Source organism: Haliotis cracherodii, unplaced genomic scaffold, assembly GCF_022045235.1.
Source record: "Haliotis cracherodii isolate W230 unplaced genomic scaffold, xgHalCrac1.p SCAF_16, whole genome shotgun sequence".
Taxonomy (NCBI): Eukaryota; Metazoa; Mollusca; class Gastropoda; order Lepetellida; family Haliotidae; genus Haliotis; species Haliotis cracherodii.
The window spans coordinates 10,929,935-10,953,050 of record NW_027266271.1 but is presented as its reverse complement, the minus strand read 5'-3'; the positions used below and the strand labels follow the sequence as shown (position 1 = coordinate 10,953,050).

The 23,116-nt window shown below is 38.0% G+C and overlaps 1 protein-coding gene across 2 annotated transcripts; it reads left to right on the top strand.

Annotated features, from left to right (window-relative positions):
• Positions 1-2,314: 2,314 nt before the first annotated feature.
• On the top strand, positions 2,315-14,874 carry LOC139463816 (ras-related protein Rab-5C-like). 2 transcript variants are annotated; one of them, XM_071245150.1, is made up of 6 exons: positions 2,315-2,401; positions 7,208-7,419; positions 7,864-8,015; positions 10,536-10,658; positions 10,828-10,921; positions 13,452-14,874. In XM_071245150.1, exons 2-6 carry the CDS (start codon positions 7,257-7,259, stop codon positions 13,559-13,561), a joined length of 642 nt encoding a protein of 213 aa, XP_071101251.1. In that variant the 5' UTR covers positions 2,315-2,401; positions 7,208-7,256; the 3' UTR covers positions 13,562-14,874. The 2 variants fall into 2 exon arrangements, with proteins under 2 accessions (XP_071101251.1, XP_071101250.1); XM_071245149.1 differs by lacking the exon at positions 2,315-2,401 and adding an exon at positions 2,555-2,688.
• Positions 14,875-23,116: the final 8,242 nt, after the last annotated feature.

Sequence of the window (23,116 nt, the reverse complement as noted above, 5' to 3'; positions counted from 1 at the left end):
ACATATGAATTGATATTATCATCCAAAACTGGCTCACACACTTGTTAAGAAATTGCATCACATGCAGACCATTGTGGCGTCATTGACGTCACAATCAAATGACATCACTAATGGCTCTGCTACTGAAGCTGTCAGCAGTACGTTTTACGCTTAGACAATGCTTATTACTCTCTACAAACTGAAAAGATTGGAAGAATGATGTTGGGTGATAAATGAAATCTCACCCTCGTGTCTTTTGATATCAAATATATCAACAAAAAAGATACTCGGGTGAGATTCTCTATTTATCATACACATTAGTAACTATATTAAAGAATTTAACATTCTACTTCAGTAATGTTTGCCAAAGGCCTACACTCCAGACATTATCAAACGCTTTTGGGAAATCGATTTTGCTCTCATGGAGCGTACGTCGCATAACCCTCGTCATTGTTGCAAGTACTCGTATGTTACTATCATTTGAACGGGGTTGTAATTTTGACAACAATTTAACCCATATTGTTTACCATATTATTTCTGCAGCGTGCGATAGATATCGAAAGCTTGTTAAATATCGAAAGGACAAGTATAATATTATGCCAGTTGATGAAATATTTGTACTGATTTTATTTAACATAGAGAAAGTTAACCTGTGCATATCTTCTGAGAAGCTAAAATTTAAATAGGCGAAAAAAATCTTTAAACATGTTCGAATAGAAAATCTGTAATGCCTATTTCATCCTTGAAACTCACACGAATGATATTACAATATGACTTTGAAAAGATACTCTATATATACTTCCTTAATTGTTATATACAATTCAAAAGAAATTAAGCAAATCCGAATCTTTCATGTTACTCTTATGTGTCACGCCGTGCAAGTTGAGTAATATGAAAGAATCGGGTGATCCTTTATTTCTTTAGAGTTGTGTATGTTCAAGATTTCCTTGTGATATCTTGCAAACTATTTCCTGTAAGCTGTCACTCTGTACGATCTCACTTCTAGCTAAACGGAACCGTATATCCCCGGACCAGCGATACGTATGTTATATCGGTATGTCGATCCACTTGTCAATAACACATAGATTACATTATGCACTTTGGGCAAACATCCTTAAAGATAGTGTTTGTTTGCTGTTTAACGCCGAACTCAGCAATATATTCCAGCTATATGACAGCGGTCTGTAAATAATCGAGTCTGGACCAGACAATCCAGGGACTGACATCATGAGCATCGAATTACGCAGTTGGGATACGATGAAATGCATCAAACAAGTCAGCGATCCTGACATCCTTTCCCGTTAGTCGCCTCTTACGATAAGCATATAGTCGCCTTTTACGGCAAGCATGGGTTGCTGAAGACCTATTATACACCGGAAGATAGTATTATAGGTAATTAAATATTGATAACCGACATTCCATGTGTACGAGTACCTACGACCAGCGGATCCAGAAAAGGGCAAGGGGCGCAACCTGTACTGCGAATGTGGCGCTTTATAAATAGACCAACTGACCGCCCGTGACCCCCCGAAAACTAATACAGGCTAATAAGGTGTCAGTAACACTTCTTATGAACACATTCTCTGAAAGTGATATCACACTACATATACATAACAGGCCATATACTTTTTGTTAGCCACGTATTGAGGAAATATTACCATTTAATAATGCTATCCGTATTGTGTTACGTCGCGACGTCCGCGATATATCCCTTGTGTAATATACCACATATATATTTCAACATACAGCTCTCGAACAGGGATATGATCATTTATGCATAGGTCCGCTTTTGTATGTGCAGGATATGGCTATAGCATGATACACTATGCATGATTTTGCACAATTTGAGTCATATAAAAAACGTGTGTAAATGAAGGCTCGTCACAATGAAACTGTTTTATAACTCAACCATCAATATCTATTAATAGTCACTTTTGAACTATTTTGTTGCGAATTTCCGTTTAAATAATGTTATATGGGCTAAATGGATCTGGCAGTTATTTATCTGAGTTAATTTAGAAATCGTATTATTAAAATACGAACCGCAACAATCTATATACACGAAAATCGATAAGCTAGCTCCGTACAGTGCCCATGCATAGTTGAAAGTCCTGTGACATATATAACTTATATACATTGTACACACACGAGTGACACTGGGTCTCCGCGGTCAAGGACTTTTCTGTTTCGCATTGTAAAATTAATAAACGAATTATTCTGTAAAAATTTATATCAACATTCTAACTTCCCGATACATAGGAAGCAATGTGACGTCTGACATTTTAAAGATCGAAGATGCTCCGACTCTGAAATATATTGTATTTATGACGGATGACGTCATTCCTATGGGGCGTACATTTACAACACAAGGTGCGTCTGGCAGCTGATATCAATCCGCGTCGGATGATTGTATGAAAATTTGGTGAGTTATATTAATACATACACTTGTGCATAGAACTTGACATAAGCAAAGTAATTATTTTATTAGTATCATGCATTAATGTGAGATTGTTGTTTATATTCACGGAAGAATGAGAATTATATTTTTGTGCGGAGACACATCCTCTATCCGCATAAATTAGCCCTGCTCAAGGAAGGAGGGTGTAAACGGCGAAGATAAAAGCGATATTACTTTGTGCACCATCATCCTCTATCGCTATTATTTCGACAACGCTTCGTGGTCATTTCTGATCTAATTATATATTACTGGTAAGTAGATAATCAGTCGATCGTTGATTGTTTTATTTCTTCTGGACGTGTAAAGAGACTGTCCGTCTCGCTTTTCCGATTCAAGATGGCGACTCGATCATGATATGTTTACATCGAATAGAGTGTCAAATTTATTATGTCATTTGTGTTGTTTGGTCCATATGTTGCCCATGTTCGTCAAAACACAACCTCAACGTATTTACCTAGTCAGTGAATACTTTTGTTCTGATCTGTTGGGCCCTGGACATGTGAAATTACCTCTGAATTTGTAACGTCGAACAAATGGGAAAAAAATGTCACAAACATGACGCGTTACAATTCATAGTTTTCAAGGTATGTTTAATTTACGTTTGATGTTTCATAACTGAAACTGCTTGTCTCAACTTTGTATTTGAAAAGTACAAATTCGGGAAAATGTTTTGAATAGTTCTGAATAAATCATGTCAATTTCATGACTCATCATGGGTATCAAACTACTATATACTGTCAACCTACTGTGTAGATTACTCGTGTCGTATTGTCCCATGGTTTCCTATGCGTCAACTTTTGAACCTTCATTGTTCGGTCTGATTCACTCAAACCTCTTGACGCCAAATGACACTTGATTTTTATTATATTTATCAACTTGACAAAGACATACTGTTCTCTGTGGACAGTGCACAGGGTCATTAATGGTAAGTCATTTTGTTTGTAATATTTGCTGGTGTTAAACGATGACCATAACTGCTTTATCAAATCAGTTTTGTTGAATTTATTGAAATTAGGTCTGAAAGTGCAGGGTCCAACTGCAAAACATTACAGATTCTATGGGTCCTTAAATCTGCAGATTAAGATTAGGGATCTGGCAGTTTGGGGGAAAAGGGACTGCTCACCCCTCCATGTCTCCAGGGCGAGTACCCGAGTTTCGATCAGAGCCATAATTATAATTAAATGGTATTTTCAGGGGTCCCATGACTTCCCTTACTTTGTTTGAATTGTAGTGTAGTGTTGTAATAACACAGGCATGGTTTTAATTGTGAAAATTTCAAGTATGGAGTAAGACCGACAGTACAGTATCTTTTATCAGAACTTTTACCTTGAGCTTACACCATTAATCAATTCTGTATATTTCTGCCAGCTACTCATATGACAACCAAATAGTGACAGACAGAAAGGTAAACTACAACAACAAAAAATTATACAATATGTCATGATAGGTATTGCAGTACAGCCTTGTGTATCATGTTATATTGTGGAATCTCATTTAAATCAGACTTTTTACTCCAATACAATACCTCTCTGCATCAAGATCAGAGGACACCTCAGTGGGAGGTTGTGTCAGGCAAAGTTCCAAATAAGATGGTAAAGAAATAAAGCTTAATCGCTTAAGAGACCTGACATATATTGTGATATGCCTCATGACTTCCCAATACCCATCCTTTATCAGTTGGTGGAAACACCAGGTCACCGGGAAAATATTAAGTGCATGACCATGTTGCATCAGGTATCCTCCAGCAATGTACAGGTATATTTTCATTTTAACTATTTGCCTATATGTTATTATCCTTCATGTAATTTGAGAGAAAAGCAAGTCATGTTCCCTGCTGTACATGAGTGCACATCATGTAAATATTGTACAAGGGATTAGGGTAAAGTTATGTTTATTATGTGAGGAATTTATGTCAATCAGTATGACAATTTAACCAGCATCCTCTATGGTGTTAGGAATCACAATTGGAATATGTTTCTGATCTTCTGTTTTATCACAAACTGTATTTGAATGCTACATCCAGCCACGAGTGATATCATGAATTGAACAGCGAATTTAGACCAGGACCTTCATGGAAGTTCTTTCACAATGTCAGGGTTAGAAACTAACAGTTTTCATCCACTAGTCCTTATAATGATAACATATAGTAAAACCCTTAAAAAGGGCAAATTTCTACTAGTCATTATGATACCTTTACCATTGGGCAGTTTGGCAAGGACTATAGGACTAGTGCCAAATGCCAATGCTGAATGTTCTTACAGGTTTGAAAAGGCCTTGAATTTTAAGGTCCCTCTTGAAAAGCCTTGAGTTTTAGTGTCATCCTTGAATACCCTTGAAAATCACCAAAAGAGCTTGAAAGCCATGGATTTCTACAAAATTACATATACATGTTTCTGAAGGTATTAAAATTCATGACTTAATTTATTTTATTCGTTGGTTGTTATGTTAGAATCTTGTTGGAAAATTTGTGCATACTGCTTCTTTGGTCTTACGACTAATATATAATAAGCTGGATTTAAAACCAATATTGACATACAAAGACTAATAACCCAACTAAGTCCTTAAAAAAGACTTTTGAAAGCCTTGAAAAAGTGTTGAATTTTAGTGTTCCATATCTGTATGAACCTTGTTTAAATAGATCTGGTGTTTGACAATGTTGGAAACATGTCCTTGAGACCATATTGCATTCTACAAACAAAAGTGTAAAAATGGTAAAGATGCATGTTTTACAGTGTTATGCATTAAATAAGCAACATGATATATGTTGGCATTTACTATGATGTATACTTTGCAGTGAATGGGAGTACAAATTCGACTATAAGGGCAAATGAAGCTAATTGATAGGCAAATGAAGGGTCATGGTAGATAGTGATACTATTTCAAGTTTATTTATTGTTTTCATCACAAAGATTTTGATTCTGGATTGAGTAAATCACTCCCAACCTGTCATTTTAGCACCATCAGTAGGCACATGCTTCATTCATTCTTTCTGTTAAGTATGTGTCAAATGATGCTCTGGGTTAATGTTTGTGTAATGAAAGTTGATGGTATGTTCAAGTCTCATTGCAAACACTGTGGTTTTTGCTTTATCTGAGGGATAGCTTGATTCATCTGGTTTCAGCACAGTTCAAATAATGATAACATGTGGACAAACACAAAAAATGACCTTTCCACTCCCTTTTGGCAGTCCTTTTGAGGTTGATTGAAGTGAGGGTTAAAAGTTAACATAGTCAGCTAGCCAGAGAGTAAGATTCAGGAAGGACTAGCAACATTTCCTTGTGGCGTACCAACTTAACTTATTATAAAATGTCAAAGAAACAACATGTACCATGAGTAGAAAGGTTGAAGATAATTAGCAGGTATCCACATGAGTTGGCTAGCCAGAGAGCAGTAATATATTCAGGAAGGACTATCATGGTCTTATATCGGGTCATTTGTTTGGACTTTCATCGTTATGCAGACAGTCCTGTAAATATTTTTCAATTTTAGTAGAGATATAGAAGAATGCCCAATGAAGAGTTGATAAAACAAAAATATCCTAATTTCATTTGTACCTGTTAAGATCCAGGTTAGAATAAATCTTCAACAACCCATGCTTTGCTGTAAAAGGCGACTCCTGGGATCGGGTGGTCAGGCTCGCTGACTTGGTTTGATGCAGGTCATTGTATCCCAATTGTGTAGATGCTCATGATGGCAATCACTGGATTCTCTGGCCAAGACTTGATTATTTACAGACCGCCGTCATATAGCTGGAATATTGCTGAGTGGTGGTACACAAACCAATGACCTTTTGTGACCAACAGAGGTGTTAGAGAGCCTGCTATTATTCTGCTCTTATGTGCCAGTCAGAAGTCAAATTTTGAAAGAAAGATGTGTGTAAGGTCAGTTTGTTGCAACAGGAATTCACAGTTTTGGCCAGTAGATTATTTTTTGTTAACACAGTCTTACATATTGGAATTAATATTAAGTTCTGGACTATCCGATGTAGGTTTTGATGTTTTCCTGGAATAACTTGTCTCTATATATTGTATAATGAAACCATCTGAGAATGTAGGCAGGGGAAATTGGGTCAGAACTTAGTCCCTCCTCAATTTCACTTGTGTACCTGTTAGTCGGTTGATATCTATTACATAAAGTGACCTATTCACTCTTTTGGTGGGGGCACGGGTGGCCCAGTCATTTAAGGTGTCTCGATTCGCTGTGCAGAGTTGCATCTCTTGGACACCACAGAAACCTATGATTGTTGTTTCGAATCCCGGTTCGCCCCGATTATATTTCTCGGTTTGTCAGCACCGTGCTCGTGGGTTTCACCGAAGTGGTAAACGTCTTAGACATGCATCACTTCGGGCTTTCCTTCCACATTAAGCTGACACGCCATGACATTACTGGAATACTGTTAAAAGTGGCGTTAAACCAAACTCACTCACTCACACACTTTGTTGGACCCGTGAAGATCCGGGGTAGAATAAGTCTTCAGCAACCCATGCTGGCCATTAAGGCGTAAGATGCGACTAACAGGATCGGGTGGTCAGACTCACTGACTTGGTTGATGCATGTCATCGATCCCAATTGCCTGGATCGATGCTCACGATACCAATCACTGGATTGTCTGGTCCAGACTCGATTATTTACAGACCACCATCATATAGCTTGAATAGTGCAGAGTGAGGTGTTAAACAACAAACAAACAAATCTTATAGCATGTGCAGGTGACATTGGCAGCGTTGACAGTGTGTTTGGTTTGCTCATGTACAGTGTTTTCTTTTGCAGTTACTTGAATCTCTGAAGTAGGCTGAGTGAGCTACCATCGTGTCCAACAATGGCAGGGCGAGGCGGGGCACAGCGGCCTAATGGGGCAACCCAAGGAAAAATATGTCAGTTTAAATTGGTGCTGTTAGGAGAATCAGCTGTTGGAAAGTCCAGCTTGGTCCTTCGATTTGTCAAAGGACAGTTCCATGAATATCAAGAAAGTACTATAGGAGGTATGTAGACAGATTTCCTTGTTTCTATTCATTTCAAAATATTTCCTATGAATCACTGTTTGAGTTGAAGGGGTGGTGGGGTAGCCTAGTCGTTAAGGCGTTCCCTTGTCTCACTGAAGATCCGGGTACAATGTTTGAAGTCCATGTCTGGAGTCCCCTATCGTGATATAACTTGAATTTTACTAAAAGTGGCGTAAAACCATACTCACTCACTGTTTCATTTGAAATCTGAAATGTATGTACACGTTGACTGCAGCAGTGCAGGTTGGCATTTCTCAAGCACTTTGTTCCTCAGGCTCAATGTGATAAATTTCAAAGTGCAGTTTTTCCCATAATTAAGCATGATATTGTCATGTTTTGTGCTTCCCTGCCCAAGTGGCAAAAGTATATGAGAAGGACTACTCAGTGATTGTTCAAATATGCACCAGTACCTATCTTTTGCAGCGGCTTTTCTGACCCAGACAGTATGCTTAGATGATACTACAGTGAAATTTGAGATCTGGGATACTGCTGGTCAAGAGCGATATCACAGTCTAGCACCTATGTACTACAGAGGAGCCCAAGCTGCCATAGTTGTATATGATATCACTAACCAAGTAAGTTGCTCTGTGATTATCAAGTATTTTCAGTTAAATCAGTTTCATGGTTGTCGACAACTAGAATACTGAGCAATTTACAGTAATGTAGACTAGTAGTTAAAAACATTTATTTTTATGCCATACTTTATTGTTGTGCTTAGTCAGTGTAAGCAATATATTGGATTTTCCGATGAAGATTCACCAGTTAATGCTTGGAATAACTCATGAATTTCAATCCAGAAATTCTTGTCAAAGAGTTTAAAATATAGCTGTGTGATTGAATTATAAACAGTCAAGATGTAACGTGTACGTAAGACGGGTGCGGTCCGCAGTACTCGGTGAAGCGCTTGATACTAATTAATTCAATCACCGTGGCTGTACTGTCACCTGCAACCTCCACGAAAGTAATTAAAGCGCTATGTAAAATCAACTAATACATGATCAAAATACATTTCCTCCTTGTTCTAACCACGAAACTACTCGCTAAATAAATATCGTGCATATTATACGCACCGTTCTGATTCAGACACATTTAGTGTAACAAGACGGATGTTCCGATTGAACATTTTAGTGAGGCATGGGTTACCTCCCTTTATCAGCTTGTTGACCAGTCACTTGTATGTGAGACGGTTTGCACAGTTTCGAAGAAAGTAAACATGTTTCAACGCGATGGCAAACGTGTGTGCGTGAAATAATTCATTTATTATCCCCCCTGCATATAATGCGGATATAGCGATCAGCCAGTCTGTCCTTCTGTAATCATTTCCTTTTCCAGGGCAGAATTCCAAAACCATTCAGTGTATTTGATCGAAACTTGACAAATCTATCCGGCACATACTGAAGTGGTGCCTTTTGATATTTGGGATTTTTCTAATTTTTATTTTTTTAAATTTTTATGGAATGAAGTTGGACATAGACTCAATTGGGAATGGGGTTCGTTTCCGGGGCAGAATTCGAAAACCATTCAGTGTATTTGATCGAAACTTGGCAAAGCTGTCAGGCACACACTGAAGTGGTGCCTTCTGATGATTTTTTTACGAATTTTTATTTGTTACAATTTTTATGGAAAGAAGTTGAACCTAGACCCCATTGGGGAACGGGTTCGTTTCCGGGCCAGAATTCGAAAACCATTCAGTGGGTAAACAATGTATGCTTCTTAAAGAACATTCAACTGTTGACTCATTACATACAGAATTGCACATTTACTAGTGGTTACTTTACAGACAGCTGCCGGGGGGATATGTCATCTTTCTGATGACTCTTGTTTTGCAACTCTACGATGAACAAGCTTTTAGAAAATACTACATGTTAGTTTCTGAAAAATATGTACATAGGAGAAAATCGCTGTCAAAAACAGAACATTTTGCTCAATTTTTGCATATTTTTCTCCCAATTTGATTGTTTATTATTTTTCCTATGACATTTTTTTTCATGTCATACAATAATTAGTATGATGATCAATGACTCTACGTAATTTTGTTTTATTATTTTCACAAATATCACTTGTAGAGACATTTTAGTGCAACCTGCAGAAATCCATGGTCCAATGACAGACCGACACGCATAGGAGTGACCCCCTCTCAGGTGGTCACTTGTACACAAATCGGGAGACCCGTCTCGCGTACACGTTACATCCGCTACTGATAAACAGGGCTCTACCCTGACTAACAAAAATGGGGATCCAGGAGACCCCCAATATTTATTTTTAAAGGTCCTTGCAGCCAATGTGAAGTCCTGTAAAATTATGAAATGGAGTGTACTGTACGTTTTGATAATAACTTTGGAGTCTGAATCAATAATCATGTAGAGAGTGGTCGTTATTGATAGATGAAATGGCAGACACCCATAACCACACTTGATGTGCTGTAGGCACAATTAATATTTGTGTGCATCCTTCGGGACGCAGTAAAAAAAATCTGCATCCATTGTCAACATTTTTATGTGCTGGGTGCACATTTGTGCATTGTGTAAAACCCTGATCTATCAGGAAAAGTGACATTCCACAAGACACTTGCGAGCCCCAGGCTAGCATCGGGTTCACAGGCTGTATTGTGCTGCCCACATAAAGAGCAGTGATCAGTCCAAAGCTGGAGTCAAATAAAATGTTTTGTTTTGTAATATGATCTTATGATAGTCCATGTGTGAAAGAGTAAAACCCAGTGGTCTCTTGGAAAATATTCAAGAGATATGGGTGAATGCAAATTCCAAGTTGTCTCCCTTGACTAGCCACGGCCATCATTGTTTTCATTCCATGTGGAGATTTATCCTAGTAATACATGTGATTAGCAAGCAATGCCGAAATAATGAGATAGGTATGCAGGTACAAACACAATATTTTGCTGCCAAACAAGGAAGTTGTTATCCATAAAAAATTGTTTCAACTCCTAATTGCTAATAAGTTTTAATTATGCTATCACTTCCCCTTTCTGTTTGTCTGAAGTGTTTTGGGAAACGTTTTTTTCTACTTCTGTTATTTAGCCCAGAAACATTGATTGAATGTGTGCTTGCCTCATGTACTAAATGGTTGCTCTTTATTAGGACACATTTGGCAGAGCAAAGACTTGGGTAAAGGAATTGCAGAGACAAGCCAGCCCTAACATTGTGATAGCACTGGCAGGGAACAAAGCTGATCTGGCCAACAAGAGAATGGTGGAGTATGAGGCAAGTTAAATCTCTTTCCCTTTCCTAACTGTCTTAGAACAACCCATTTATCAAATAGCAAGAATTCTACAAGTTCATAACCAACTCTTTATCATCTTTTTTCAATTATTTTGAAATCACTTTGTGAACAAGTAATATGCCATGGTAATATTATCCCTTTCTTCAACAGGAAGCTCAAGCATATGCAGAAGAAAACAGTTTACTATTTATGGAAACTTCAGCAAAGACGGCCATGAATGTTAATGACATTTTCTTGGCAATAGGTGAGTTGAATGATGTATTTCCCGCTAAAGTTTTTAAAAATAGTTGACACTTTTGTACAATAATCTTGGAAAAAATACATGGTGATTTTAGTTAGTGAGTACAAAGTGGATGTTTTTGTCATGAATTTGTGTAGTGTTTTTGAAATCTTCACGGATAGAGACTGTGCTGTTTTTATACTGGTGTGCAATATTTGGGAATTGTTGAGGTCAGCCTGTCAGATCTGCAGGCAATAAAATGAAAATGTCTCATTTTTTATTATACCCTTTCAGCGATAGAAACTAACATTTTTAGTCCACCATTCCTTGTAATGATAACATATAGCAATACCCTTAAAAATGGCAAATTTCTACTAGTCCTTATGATACCTTAACTATTGGGCAGTTTGACAAGGGCTACAGGACTAGTGACAATTTCAAACGCTACCCTTTTCTTATTACATGAGATATGTATTGCATCACAATGATAGTCAATGAAGTTACCTGTTACTCAATTTTCTGTAGATCATCAACAAAATTCTGTGAATCAACTTTCACTTGACATATGTATTTGATTCATTTTACTACATATTTCATCATGTTCATGCAACATGAATATCAATACATACCTCGTGCTGTTGTCATGGTTACAAACACTTCTGCCCCATGGGAATAAGGGGCAACATAGATCTAACAATGTTTGGTTCCCTTTACAACAAGGTGGGCTTGTGTCATGGCTTGTTTGTTAGCTTCCATCATTAATATCTCTTTTAAAGCTATTGAACATAACTATTTGCTAATGACAACACAATTCTTCTAAATATTCCTGGCTTCAACAAATGTGACCCTTATATCACAAAGGCTTCCACTGTAGCACTTTTGAGTGAAAACTTCAATCCTTACACAAACCTCTTCTATTTGACATATTACCTTCATTGTTTGGAAAATGGTCTTAACTTTGAAAGTAAGGCTTCTTTTTTGAAAAATCCAAATGGCCACCATGGCAGCTGTCTGACATAGGGTATGTTAAGACGTTCTCTTTGGCATACGAGTGACTTTGAAGGTCAAGGTCAGTTCTTATGAAAGAGCAGTTATGACTTGAGATTTTGTAATAGATTAGACAGTGAGACAAATGTCATTGGGATATTTTCATCATTTAAGCAAATATTGATAGGACATTCTACTATTCCTTTACCAAAATTGAAAAATATCTCCTGAACATTTTTTATGATAATCACTTGTGTCCAAGAAAACAAACCGATCTCAAACCTTGTAATTATACAACTGGGATTATACAGTTTATTAGTTAATATTTACAGTCACATCTGTCTTTTGTCCCAATATATCACAAAATATCCAAAGAGGTCTGAAAAATGTTCAGAATGAACTATCCATGAAAACATAGTGTATCCTATGTAAGTGGCAGTGTGGTGGTGAGACAAATAAGTAGGTTCAGCACACCCTTGCAGATCAGTTTATTATATCTCCCCTCTAAAGGGATGGGAGACATTGTTTTTGTCTTGGTTCATCTTGGTGTCGGCGTTCCCATTCTTATCTGAGCCATTTCATGAAACCTGTTCAGTGTTTTTCAGTAAAACTTGGCATGTGCATTGCTCATCAGCTCAACTAGTGCCTTTTGGTATTTTGAATTTGTTTCTACACTATATTTTTTTATGTTTCCATGAAAACATTTTCTACTAAGTCTCAATAAGGGTGGGGTTTTTTTTCGTGACATAACTTGAAAACCTTTCAACATGTTTCTGTCCTTTGCTTATTAGCTTAACTGCTGTCTTTTCTATTTTATTTTAATTTATATTATAATGTTTCCATGGAAACGATTTGGACTGAGTCTCAAACAACTCAGGCTCGTTTCCAAGCCATAACTCTCAAACTAATGAATTTTTTGCATTAAAACTCTACATGTGCAATGACCACATGCTGAACAAGTGCTCAATTTTTAATATTTACTTTCTTTGTGGTTTACATTCAGATAATTTTCAAACAAGTAGCGTTTGTTCCCTGCCAAAAATCTATAGCTAATGATTATTTCTGCATGAAACCATTATCCTTCCATGCTATAAATTGCTGTTGTTGTTTTTTTATTTTTAGAATCATTTCTAGTAAACTAATGTATAAAAAAAGAAGGGGGAGGGGAACATGATTTTTAGCATATACACATTCTAGTTTATCATTGAATAAAGGTGAGCTTCTGTACCTCAGGTACTCTGGTTGTAATCCAAATACTGGATTTTCTGGTCCATTCTATGATCAAGTGACAAAGGACATTGTCGAGCATACAATAGTGACATTAGATAAATATACAAAGTCTACAACCCCATTTGGCAGCAGGTTACTGACAGTCAAGTGGTGTTTAGATGGGTTGTGATGTCTAACCGTGTCTTCCCTCATCTGCTACAGAATTGAGGCCATTGTGTTGCCTCTTGTGTTAGGATAGCATGTCTTGTGTCAAATGATTAGAAACAGCTAGAATCACAATACATCTTGTGGACAGGAATAGGAACTATTTACTCACTCTAAAATATTTTGATTGCAGCAAAGAAATTGCCGAAGAATGAAGGTGGTGGCGCTGTGCAACAGAGGAATCAGGGAGTGAGGTTGAACAATGAACAGAACCAGCAGTCAGAGGGGGGCTGCTGCAAGTAATACAACCATTAGTGGACAGCAAGGCTGTCATGTGATCAGACTTTGGTCCAATCAGAAACTTTGTTACATCATGTGAGCTGTGTGCCAGCCCATTGTTTCTGAACTTGACAAACATGTTCAGCAGTGAAACTTTTTGAGGGTGAGGAGCCCCACAGATGAACAAACATTGAACGGATTACTTTACAAGGAAAACATTTTTTGAAATGGCGGCGTGCGGCTGTTACTCACTCTTCAGTATGGATGCGTATTTATTGCTGAATTTGTAAATTTTCATGATAAATGTCTCCTGATAATTTTGAAATAACAGAAGGGACAATTGGGGGTGGGCGGGTGTTTTGTTCTTATCTTCTAAGATTAATGTTATTGATTTTGCATGGTAATTACGAGATAGTATTGGACAGTGTACAGAAATCAATATGAAACTACTCTCCATGTTACACTTCTTTTGTTACTGAAGCACGAGTGATGAATTTGTAGAGGCTCCTTTTCAATAAGACTATTTTACAGGTTGTAAGATGCTAAATTTGCTGTATGATTTTCCTTAAAAAGCAATTTTCTCTTCTGCTTATTTCTTGTCAGACCAGGGTGCAGTTCAGAGGTAATATTAAAACCAAGCAAGGAAGCTGCTGCTTTCTGCACAGACAGGTCGTTGACAATTGTAGAAGTGTACATTTTCAGTGTCCAGCTATGATCTAGCATACATGGAAATGTGGTTGTGCTTTCTTGCTTTCAGCTTCACCACCTGTCTTCTCTTACTATCTATCTTCACTGTGAGGACTAGTCTGTGCAATAAGCTGAGCTTGGTTTCCATATGCCCATTAATGATACAATGATGTATTTGTATATTATATATCAAAGACTTCAAAAGGATATTGTACGGATCATTTTAAACCAGGCATTGGTTCCTTCAGAAGTGTTTCTGGTACTACCAGTTAACATGACATGATGCCTAAATAGTATACACTGGCCTGTCTAAAATTGAAAATACCAAATTATAAATTCCTGTTATGAACAACGTGCAAGTTATTTCTAGTGAATTACTCCATTTAAATGTGTTCCTGTATGTGTCTGAAAGGAGATAGGATTCCTCCATTGTGTATTGCCATGCCATTAGTGTTACTAACATAGGCATATATTTCCTTATACATTACAGTCAACTGTCTGTGTGATTGCCCCCTGGTCTGAAGTGGGAGTTGTGTATATGAGAGCCGAAATTGGCTGTTGACTGTAATATATCTAGCAAAGTGAGAATTGCACATTGTAATTTTGTTGTAAAGGTCCTGTTGTGATCGTGTATCAAAGATTAACATGTATATTCATATTCTGTACATAGACATCGATGAAGTGTTTTATACCAAGCCCATGAAGAATACACACATGGTCTTTCATAAACAGAGACAAGAAAGATGACATAAGGCATTGTATATGTACGTTCATTGTGGTCATGTGCTGCAGGTTCCACTAGAAGATAATTTAACATTGGTACAATGTTCATTCAGAACAGAAGTTCGAACTGCAAGCTTTCTGCCAGTTCAACTTCAGTTTCCAAGTTGTTGAAATTCATCCAAATTGAAAAAAAACTACAGATTTCAGTCAAATGAAATGATAGTTTGAAATGAAGTTGTGTATTCCTGATGTGATCAGAAGTTTTGTTTCAACAGTCAGATCACATTATTACTTTCCCTTGGAAAGAAGAAACATATTTAGTCATTACCTATCATTATCATTGTAGTATATATACTGCCAAATGGTGTCCAGGATACACAACCAAATGATTCAGCTTTCTCTTCCAAAACATAGTCCATGAGACATGCTTTTGTTGCGAGTGTGTTTCAGCTTAAATGTACACAGTATTTAAAATATATATTTATCTTTGAAATATTACTAGTATTGGTTTACATCATCCAAAGGCATATTGTTAATTTCAGATATTTGATTATACAGTAGTGAGGTTACTTTGAATGGTATCATTCTGGAACTGTGTTGTATAGTGAATATCAAGATGCCATACAGAGGTGATGAAGCTGATTTATGAAATTTCATATTTAATCTACAAGTCTGTGTTTAAGGTCAAATTTCAGAACCTGACAGGTTGTTGATGCAATTATTCTTCTGCTCATCATTTCAGAGAAAACATGTAAATGTAGTGATTGTCTTGTCTGCAATACAATGCATCAGTTGAATGGAAAACATCACAGTCAGATTGTCCAGCATTTCCAGATTAGCACCTACACTGACTGCCAAGAGTATTCCTTCAAGTGAACGAATAGCAAAGTTGTAATAGTTCGCAGATTTTCATCCATCGAGTCCAAGTCTGTGTCATACATTCAATGTTTCATATGGACAAGTGCAGGAAACAGAATTTCATGAAAATTATCTTGAAACATTTATCTTTTAGAAAATAATTCTTATAAATGTAATTTATTATTTAGGCACGGTATGTCTGCATCTTTTTCAGGTTGATCTGCACCATACATTACCATTTCATCAAGTAATGATATTATTGGCACAGGTCCGTTTTAAAGATTCACTTGATGACTTTCAGACCATTGAAGATCTGAGTTGATACGTAGTTAGGCTGACTCAGCTGACCATGGACACTATCATAGATAATATTCAAAGTTACGGTTTGCTCATATATGTCGGTCCTGTTGATGGATGTTGCAAGGTTCAGCCGTGTACAAACTGATGGAAACCATGTATAATGTACACTTCACAAATAAACTTCTGTATATAGTAAAGAAGAAGGACCTTGTTTGTTATTTTTAACCTTCACATCTTTAAACTGTGTTTGTCAATGTCCTTGTCAATCACCCATCAGTTAAAGCTGATAGGGATGGTGTGACTTGGCTCATTGTGTCCAAATGGTAATAATAAGCCATTTATATTGCACTATGTTTACACATCACATGGGAATGATCAAATTGCAGGACTATGGATAGCAGTCCGCTCTTCAAGTGCTAGGACAGGTGCAGAATCAATGGGATAGTGCTGGAAGATATGTTTTAAGTGCAGCGTTGGGAGATGATTTCAGTGTGAGAAATAGTTCATTCCACAAAGAAGCAGCAGCAATGCTGAAAGATCTGGAACTGAATGGTGTGGATTGTTGCTCATGCAGTCAGTCATTTGTTCAGAATAAATTATTTTCATGCCACTGTAATACAGGAAAATAAATGTTCATTAAGTTTATGAGCACAATAATTTCTATGATTGGAAATCTTTGGCATAAAAACTATTATTACTAAGGTTCCCTAGTGATTGATGTCTGTGATATAACAACACTGTGGATGTTTCTTGGTGAATTGACTGAATATTGAGGAATAAAGCATATCTTAAACAATTACTTAATGTTAATGCCTTAATATTGATTTGATTTGATGAAAATGAAATTATTTGGTAATTGTGAGTGAATATTGTTGCAGTGCAAAGAAATAGAAATGTTGACCGACACGTCTATTCAACAATGATCAACCATAGCTGTATGTTTCCTGAAATTTGATATGCAGTCACTATGTGGTATGCTACAAGCTGCCTTTGCCTCATTCCTGCTATGACCCCTGACACTTATTCTTGGTACTGTTTTTAGGTATCACTGAAACTACCAGGTTCATGAAATTGTGTGTACTGTCTTGGAGATGATTTGATTAACATTTTCTCACAGAAACACACCTGATTTAAATCTGGTGGCCATGACAAGGTTAGATTTTGTGCCCTTAAGGGGCTTCTTAATGTCCAATTTCAACTCCTCTGCAAAAGTTTTTCTCAAGTTTCTCAGATGTCAGAGGCGTCATACCCAGTATATATATCCCCTACATTTATCTTGGTGAAGTTTTCTAATATTTGAGTGGATGACATTGAAGGTCATGCATAAAAAATGCTGAACATCCTAGCATCATAATTGACAAAGCTCAATATACATGATTTCTAAGGTGGGATCTCCAACACATTAACCATGAGGCAACCTGTGTGAGGTCATGGTCACATTAGAGAAACCTATCTCTAAATAAATAACTCTACCTGTCATGTCATGGATGTGCCAAAGGTCAAGGTCGCTGTTCAGGTTATTCACTATTGAAATGAGTACTGGTTTTATCAGTGTGGTATAGCAACTCACATTTGTAACACTACCAAAGTTAGTAACCTGTAATGTTCTTGCAGTGATTGAATGGCATTGAAGGCCAAGGTCACCCTGATAATAGATGTCCTGATAAATAGATGACACTATAACTTGCATATTGCTAATAGATGAAACTCAGTATGTATGATCTCTGAATCAGGGTCTCGATCGCATCGACTTTTGGGTGACCTTCATCAAAGGTCAGGGTCACAAGAGGTCAAATTATGAAACATGGTTCATATTTCACGAAATTTCAGATTAATTCATGAAATATCAAAGATGGTCCAGTTGTCCAATACACCGCAATTCGCTCTGCAGAGTTGAGTCCCTTGGAAACGCAGGAAACCTATGATCGTGAGTTCGAATCCCAGGTAGCCTCAATTTTGTTTCTGGGTTTGTTAGCACCATACCCGTGCTCATTGGTTTCACCAAAGTGGTATCGCCGGAGACCTGCATCACATTTGGGTTTTTCTCCCACATTAAGCTGACACGACTCGATATAACTGGAATACTGTTGAAGGCAGGGTTAAACACAACTCACTCACTCACCCTTATCACATGTCATGATTGTGTCAAATGTTAATGTTGCTTTGAAAGTTTCATTCAGGAAGTAGTGTTAAATAGTATGGAGAGTTCTTACCTGGCACACAGCAATAGTTTTGCAACCAGTAAGGCTCTTGCATGTCATTGGATGGCGTTGAAGGTCAAGCTGACTCGGTGGGAAGTAAATGTTCCCAAAGGCTTGTGTATACACCCCATCTTGAGCATTTAGCTTTGGAATTTGACGAAACGATCTCTTGGCAGTTCATAACTGAGATTGAAAGTCAAACCGGAAGTGCTTCTTGCTTTAGCATTAAGGTAGCTGGATGCGTCGTCTTTTCTGTTTCAAAGCTGTACTGCACAAGATATGTATTTCCCCTCATCTTATGTTATGTTATTAAACTGGAACTCCGTATAACTTAGTTAGTAAGGTAGCTAAAGGGATATGACTGTTTCAAATGTATACTTTATTGGCCATGCGTTTTTTTCCAAACCATAAGTCATATTATTAAATTGGAAGAGCCAAAAACTTTGTTATAGTGGTAGCTAAAGGGAGCACCGTCTACGGAATATTTGTGTTCTGTGTCTTTTCATTTGTACAAATCGAAATATTGGAGCTTTCTATACAGGCGTCATCAGATCTTAATGCAGAGAGGTATCCTATCTGAGAAAACGATCTCATTTTAATGAGATTTCAAGAGAGTGAGTTGGGATATGCGGATCTTCCAGAGGCAAAGGCGTTAACTAGTCCAGTTTCAACCCTTGTCGAACTAGGCTAGAATTTCGAGGCTCGGTCGTAGCCCCACCAGTGGTTATTACGAGTTATGTCCCTTCTATGTTCCCCCTATTGACCAATCAGATTCCATTTCCCATATCACTTGCATTTGTATCTAACAAAATGGCGGCGCCCAGTTGAAGATGGTCTGGTCGATAATCAAGATCTATATTGTAATAAAACGAGACTTACCCCGCGAAGTGCATCAAATCACTTGAGCACCTAGATTAAAAACATTAAAGAATTTGCAAAATATCTGTCGAAGCCCATTTGGCGGTACACATGCTGTGCGAATCCTGTTTACGAAGCGGATGTCGAGTTCGTTTCGCGATTTTGATTGGACTATGCACAGACTCGTTAGTCCATCCAAAATATAACTCCATAATCCCAGCCTAGTTTGGCAAGGGTGGAAACTGGACTTACATAGTCAGTTAACTCACTTACCTCGGGAAGATGGGATATACGCTGATGTTAGCAATATTCCAGCAATATTCCCAAACAATATTCTTCACTGGATGAAATAAAGGTTTGTTGTTGGTTCCTATGAGGTCAAAAAACCAAATGTCGGATGCAATTACAGAAATTAGTATTCGCCAATAGAAATTCCTGGCTGAGGGCAACTTTGATAAGTGGCTGCATCTGTTGATATTTTACACGGTTGATTACCTCCTCAGGTGAGCTACAGTGTCCCGGCATTATTATTTGGTTCATTATCTAGAAAACTTTTGTCAGGTATAACTTGGTTGTAATCAGATATGTATCCAAGACATTTGAGCTCACTATACAGTTATACAATGCGTGGATGAAGCCTTGAAATTAGACCGCCTCCGTGGTCTTATGGTAGAGCGTCCGCCCGGAGAGTGGAAGGTCCGGGGTTCGATCCCCAGCCGCGTGATACCAAAAGACGATAAAAGATGGTACTTGTTGTTACCCTGTCTGGCGCTCGGCATTAAGGGGCTAAACAAGGACTGGTCAGCTCGGAGTCAGTATACTGTGTCTGAGTGGGGTATTCATGTCAAACTGCGGCGTGGTATCTCCGTGTGCTCGGCATCAGTCCGGACTAGTACAAGAAGCCACACACACACACGTGCATGCTCGTCGCTATATATATAAGTGCACTAATCTTAGACGCGACGTTAAACCCCATTTGACCTCACCACCTTGAAATTAGGCGTGGCTATGTTTTGAACCTAAATTAAAACAGGGGCATGGGTTACTGGGTCAATTTATAAGGTGAAGGTCACTGAAAAGGTCGTTCCTATGGTATTACATTTCCAACCTGTTTATGTCAATATTGTTATATCTGTTTGCTTACGTTTGTTGTACGTAATAGGTATATGCTCAGAACTGAATTAATGATAACAATAATGATGATAATAATAATATCGTAATATAAGTAGGTCAATGACAGAATAGGTCCACGCTACTCTATGCTTGACGGCAGATTGCGCTGAGGATTCTGCATAGTCTGTCTGGTTGTGCGTCATCGTATTCCTCGACGTGTGATATTGCTCATTATGTCAACCACTGGTTTGCTTGGCACAGATTTCAATAATTACAGGCCGCGGTGATATATGTTCAATGTTGCTTACTGCGAGTTAAAACACCATTTACGCACTCACTATAAATGGCATTGCCAGGTATTTCTGGTGGTGAAGTGGGAAACTGCTTTATGACCTGGAAACTTGGAGCCTATATTTTCATAAAGACATTTTTAAAGATTTTGCAAATCATTATAAATGATGTTATTGTGCTTTTAGTGTTTCACAACAGGCACATAACTTTATTAAAAAAGGAAATGAAACAGCTTCCAAATTGGAGGATTTTATTTTGGGGTGTTTTCAAGGGATCACAATTCATCGTCAAATCGTCTTAAGATTTTTGTTGCAGAAATAACATTTTAGTGACAAACTTATGTCTGATACAATTCCACATTTTGACATTTACCAAATATTTTCGTGTTTATTCAGGTAAACAATTGGCTTGCCTTTGCATGTGTTTGTGACGGGTGCAACTGGTGGGTCAGGGTGCCCTCGCCTTTCTGCAAATACCGAGTATCATAACTATATGTTTGATAGCGCTCGAGTCTGCTACACGCAGGGATTCCTTATGAATATGGAAAGGGTTTTGCAGCTTCTATTTGCATATAACCTATATGCAAAAGTTCTGCTTCACATGTATGTGGAGGGCGTCGGGTAGCGTTCGCGGGTCCATTCCTGGTGGGTACAATGTGTGAAGCCCATTTCTGTTACCAAACAGCGGTATATACAACTCACTCACTCATTTTATATGTTGTTTAGAATAATTCCTTCATGCAGAAACCAAGTTTCATGAAATACTATCTCCGTCATGAAGCTTGTGGATGTGGATGAGTGCTCAATGGTTGCAAGCGATAGGAGTTGTCTGTCCTTGGAATAGATAGAGATCCGATCATTTGAATGTGCTCTGGCTGGACATTCGCTCTTATAATAATAGATAACGACAGATAACTTGCTCATCAATATCATTAAAAAGGGGACTCGACGCGGGCAGTATAGGCAGTCTCAGGACGTTTGATTCAAGTCATTAAGTACAATTTGTGAACTTAACGTTATAACGTACATATCCATTTATATGTATGTTCCAATGTAACACTCATATTCACTGGATCGGGTGGTCAACTTGGTTGATGCATATCATCGTATCCCAATTGCGTGGATCGATGCTAATGATGTCAATACCTGGCTTGTCTGGTCCAGACTCGATTATTTACAGACCACCGTTATAAAGCTGGAATATTGTTGGAAATAAACAACAAACAAATCAATAATTTCACACATGGCAATGATTACAACGTCTAGACTGGAAACAGGCATGTTATGGATTATATCGACAACCAATCGGGATAAGCCAGACATCCTGTGTGCGGAGGTGTCCAAGTAAGACATCCTGTGTGCGGAGGTGTCCAAGTAACACATCCTGTGTGCGGAGGTGTCCAAGTAAGACATCCTGTGTGCGGAGGTGTCCAAGTAAGACATCCTGTGTGCGGAGGTGTCCAAGTAAGACATCCTGTGTGCGGAGGTGTCCAAGTAAGACATCCTGTGTGCGGAGGTGTCCAAGTAAGACATCCTGTGTGCGGAGGTGTCCAAGTAACAGATCCTGTTTGCGGAGGTGTCCAAGTAACACATCCTGTGTGCGGAGGTGTCCAAGTAAGACATCCTGTGTGCGGAGGTGTCCAAGTAACAGATCCTGTGTGTGGAGGTGTCCAAGTAAGACATCCTGTGTGCGCAAGACATCCTGTGTGCGGAGGTGTCCAAGTAACACATCCTGTGTGCGGAGGTGTCCAAGTAACACATCCTGTGTGCGGAGGTGTCCAAGTAACACATCCTGTGTGCGGAGGTGTCCAAGTAACACATCCTGTGTGCTGAGGTGAATGTTGCATAACTGGCTTATATCTTGAACGCTTTTCGACACAGTTAAAATTTGTGAAAGTCATCTTAGTGGGATCCGTGACATAATGTCAAATAGCAACGCATGCTTCCGAGTAACGGGATCAGGTGGTCAGGCTTGCTAACATGATTCGAATGCAGACCAATGTGATACACATGTAATTTTACTGATTATAGACCAATGTGATACAAATGTAATTTTACTGATTATAGACCAATGTGATACAAATGTAATTTTACTGATTACCAACTAATGTGATACAAATGTAATATTACTGATTACTGACCAATGTGATATAGTTTTGATATTACCGATCAAAAAATATTACATATTGCAACCAACACCCCAATTCCTTCTTATACAATATTTAGTAATTATTTTGTAAGGGCAACATCACATCGTTCTAGTATAGGAGATTCATTCTGATTAAGACGATGCTAGTAAATCGTTGATGAGAAAAGTTATAACTCACATATCACGTTAGCTTTTGACGAGGCCTTCGGGTATTAATACCACTTACCTATGTAATAGGATAATACGTGTTGAATACCACACCGTGTGACATGTAAGGTTATCCCGAGTAATATACCCCGTATACTCCCAGTGCTACACCCCTCCTATACTAAACTCGTGATCACTGAAATATTTATAAAGATGTAGACTTGCTGAGGTTGTTTGGAATAAAGACCGCCGA

What these genes read in the sequence shown, in the direction of transcription:
- LOC139463816 (XM_071245150.1), top strand. Translation starts at nt 7,257, where the DNA reads ATGGCAGGGCGAGGCGGGGCACAGCGGCCTAATGGGGCAACCCAAGGA. An exon ending in TATATGATATCACTAACCAA is followed by an intron (nt 8,016 to 10,535) that starts GTAAGTTGCTCT and finishes GCTCTTTATTAG; the next exon opens with GACACATTTGGCAGAGCAAA. An exon ending in AGAGAATGGTGGAGTATGAG is followed by an intron (nt 10,659 to 10,827) that starts GCAAGTTAAATC and finishes TTTCTTCAACAG; the next exon opens with GAAGCTCAAGCATATGCAGA.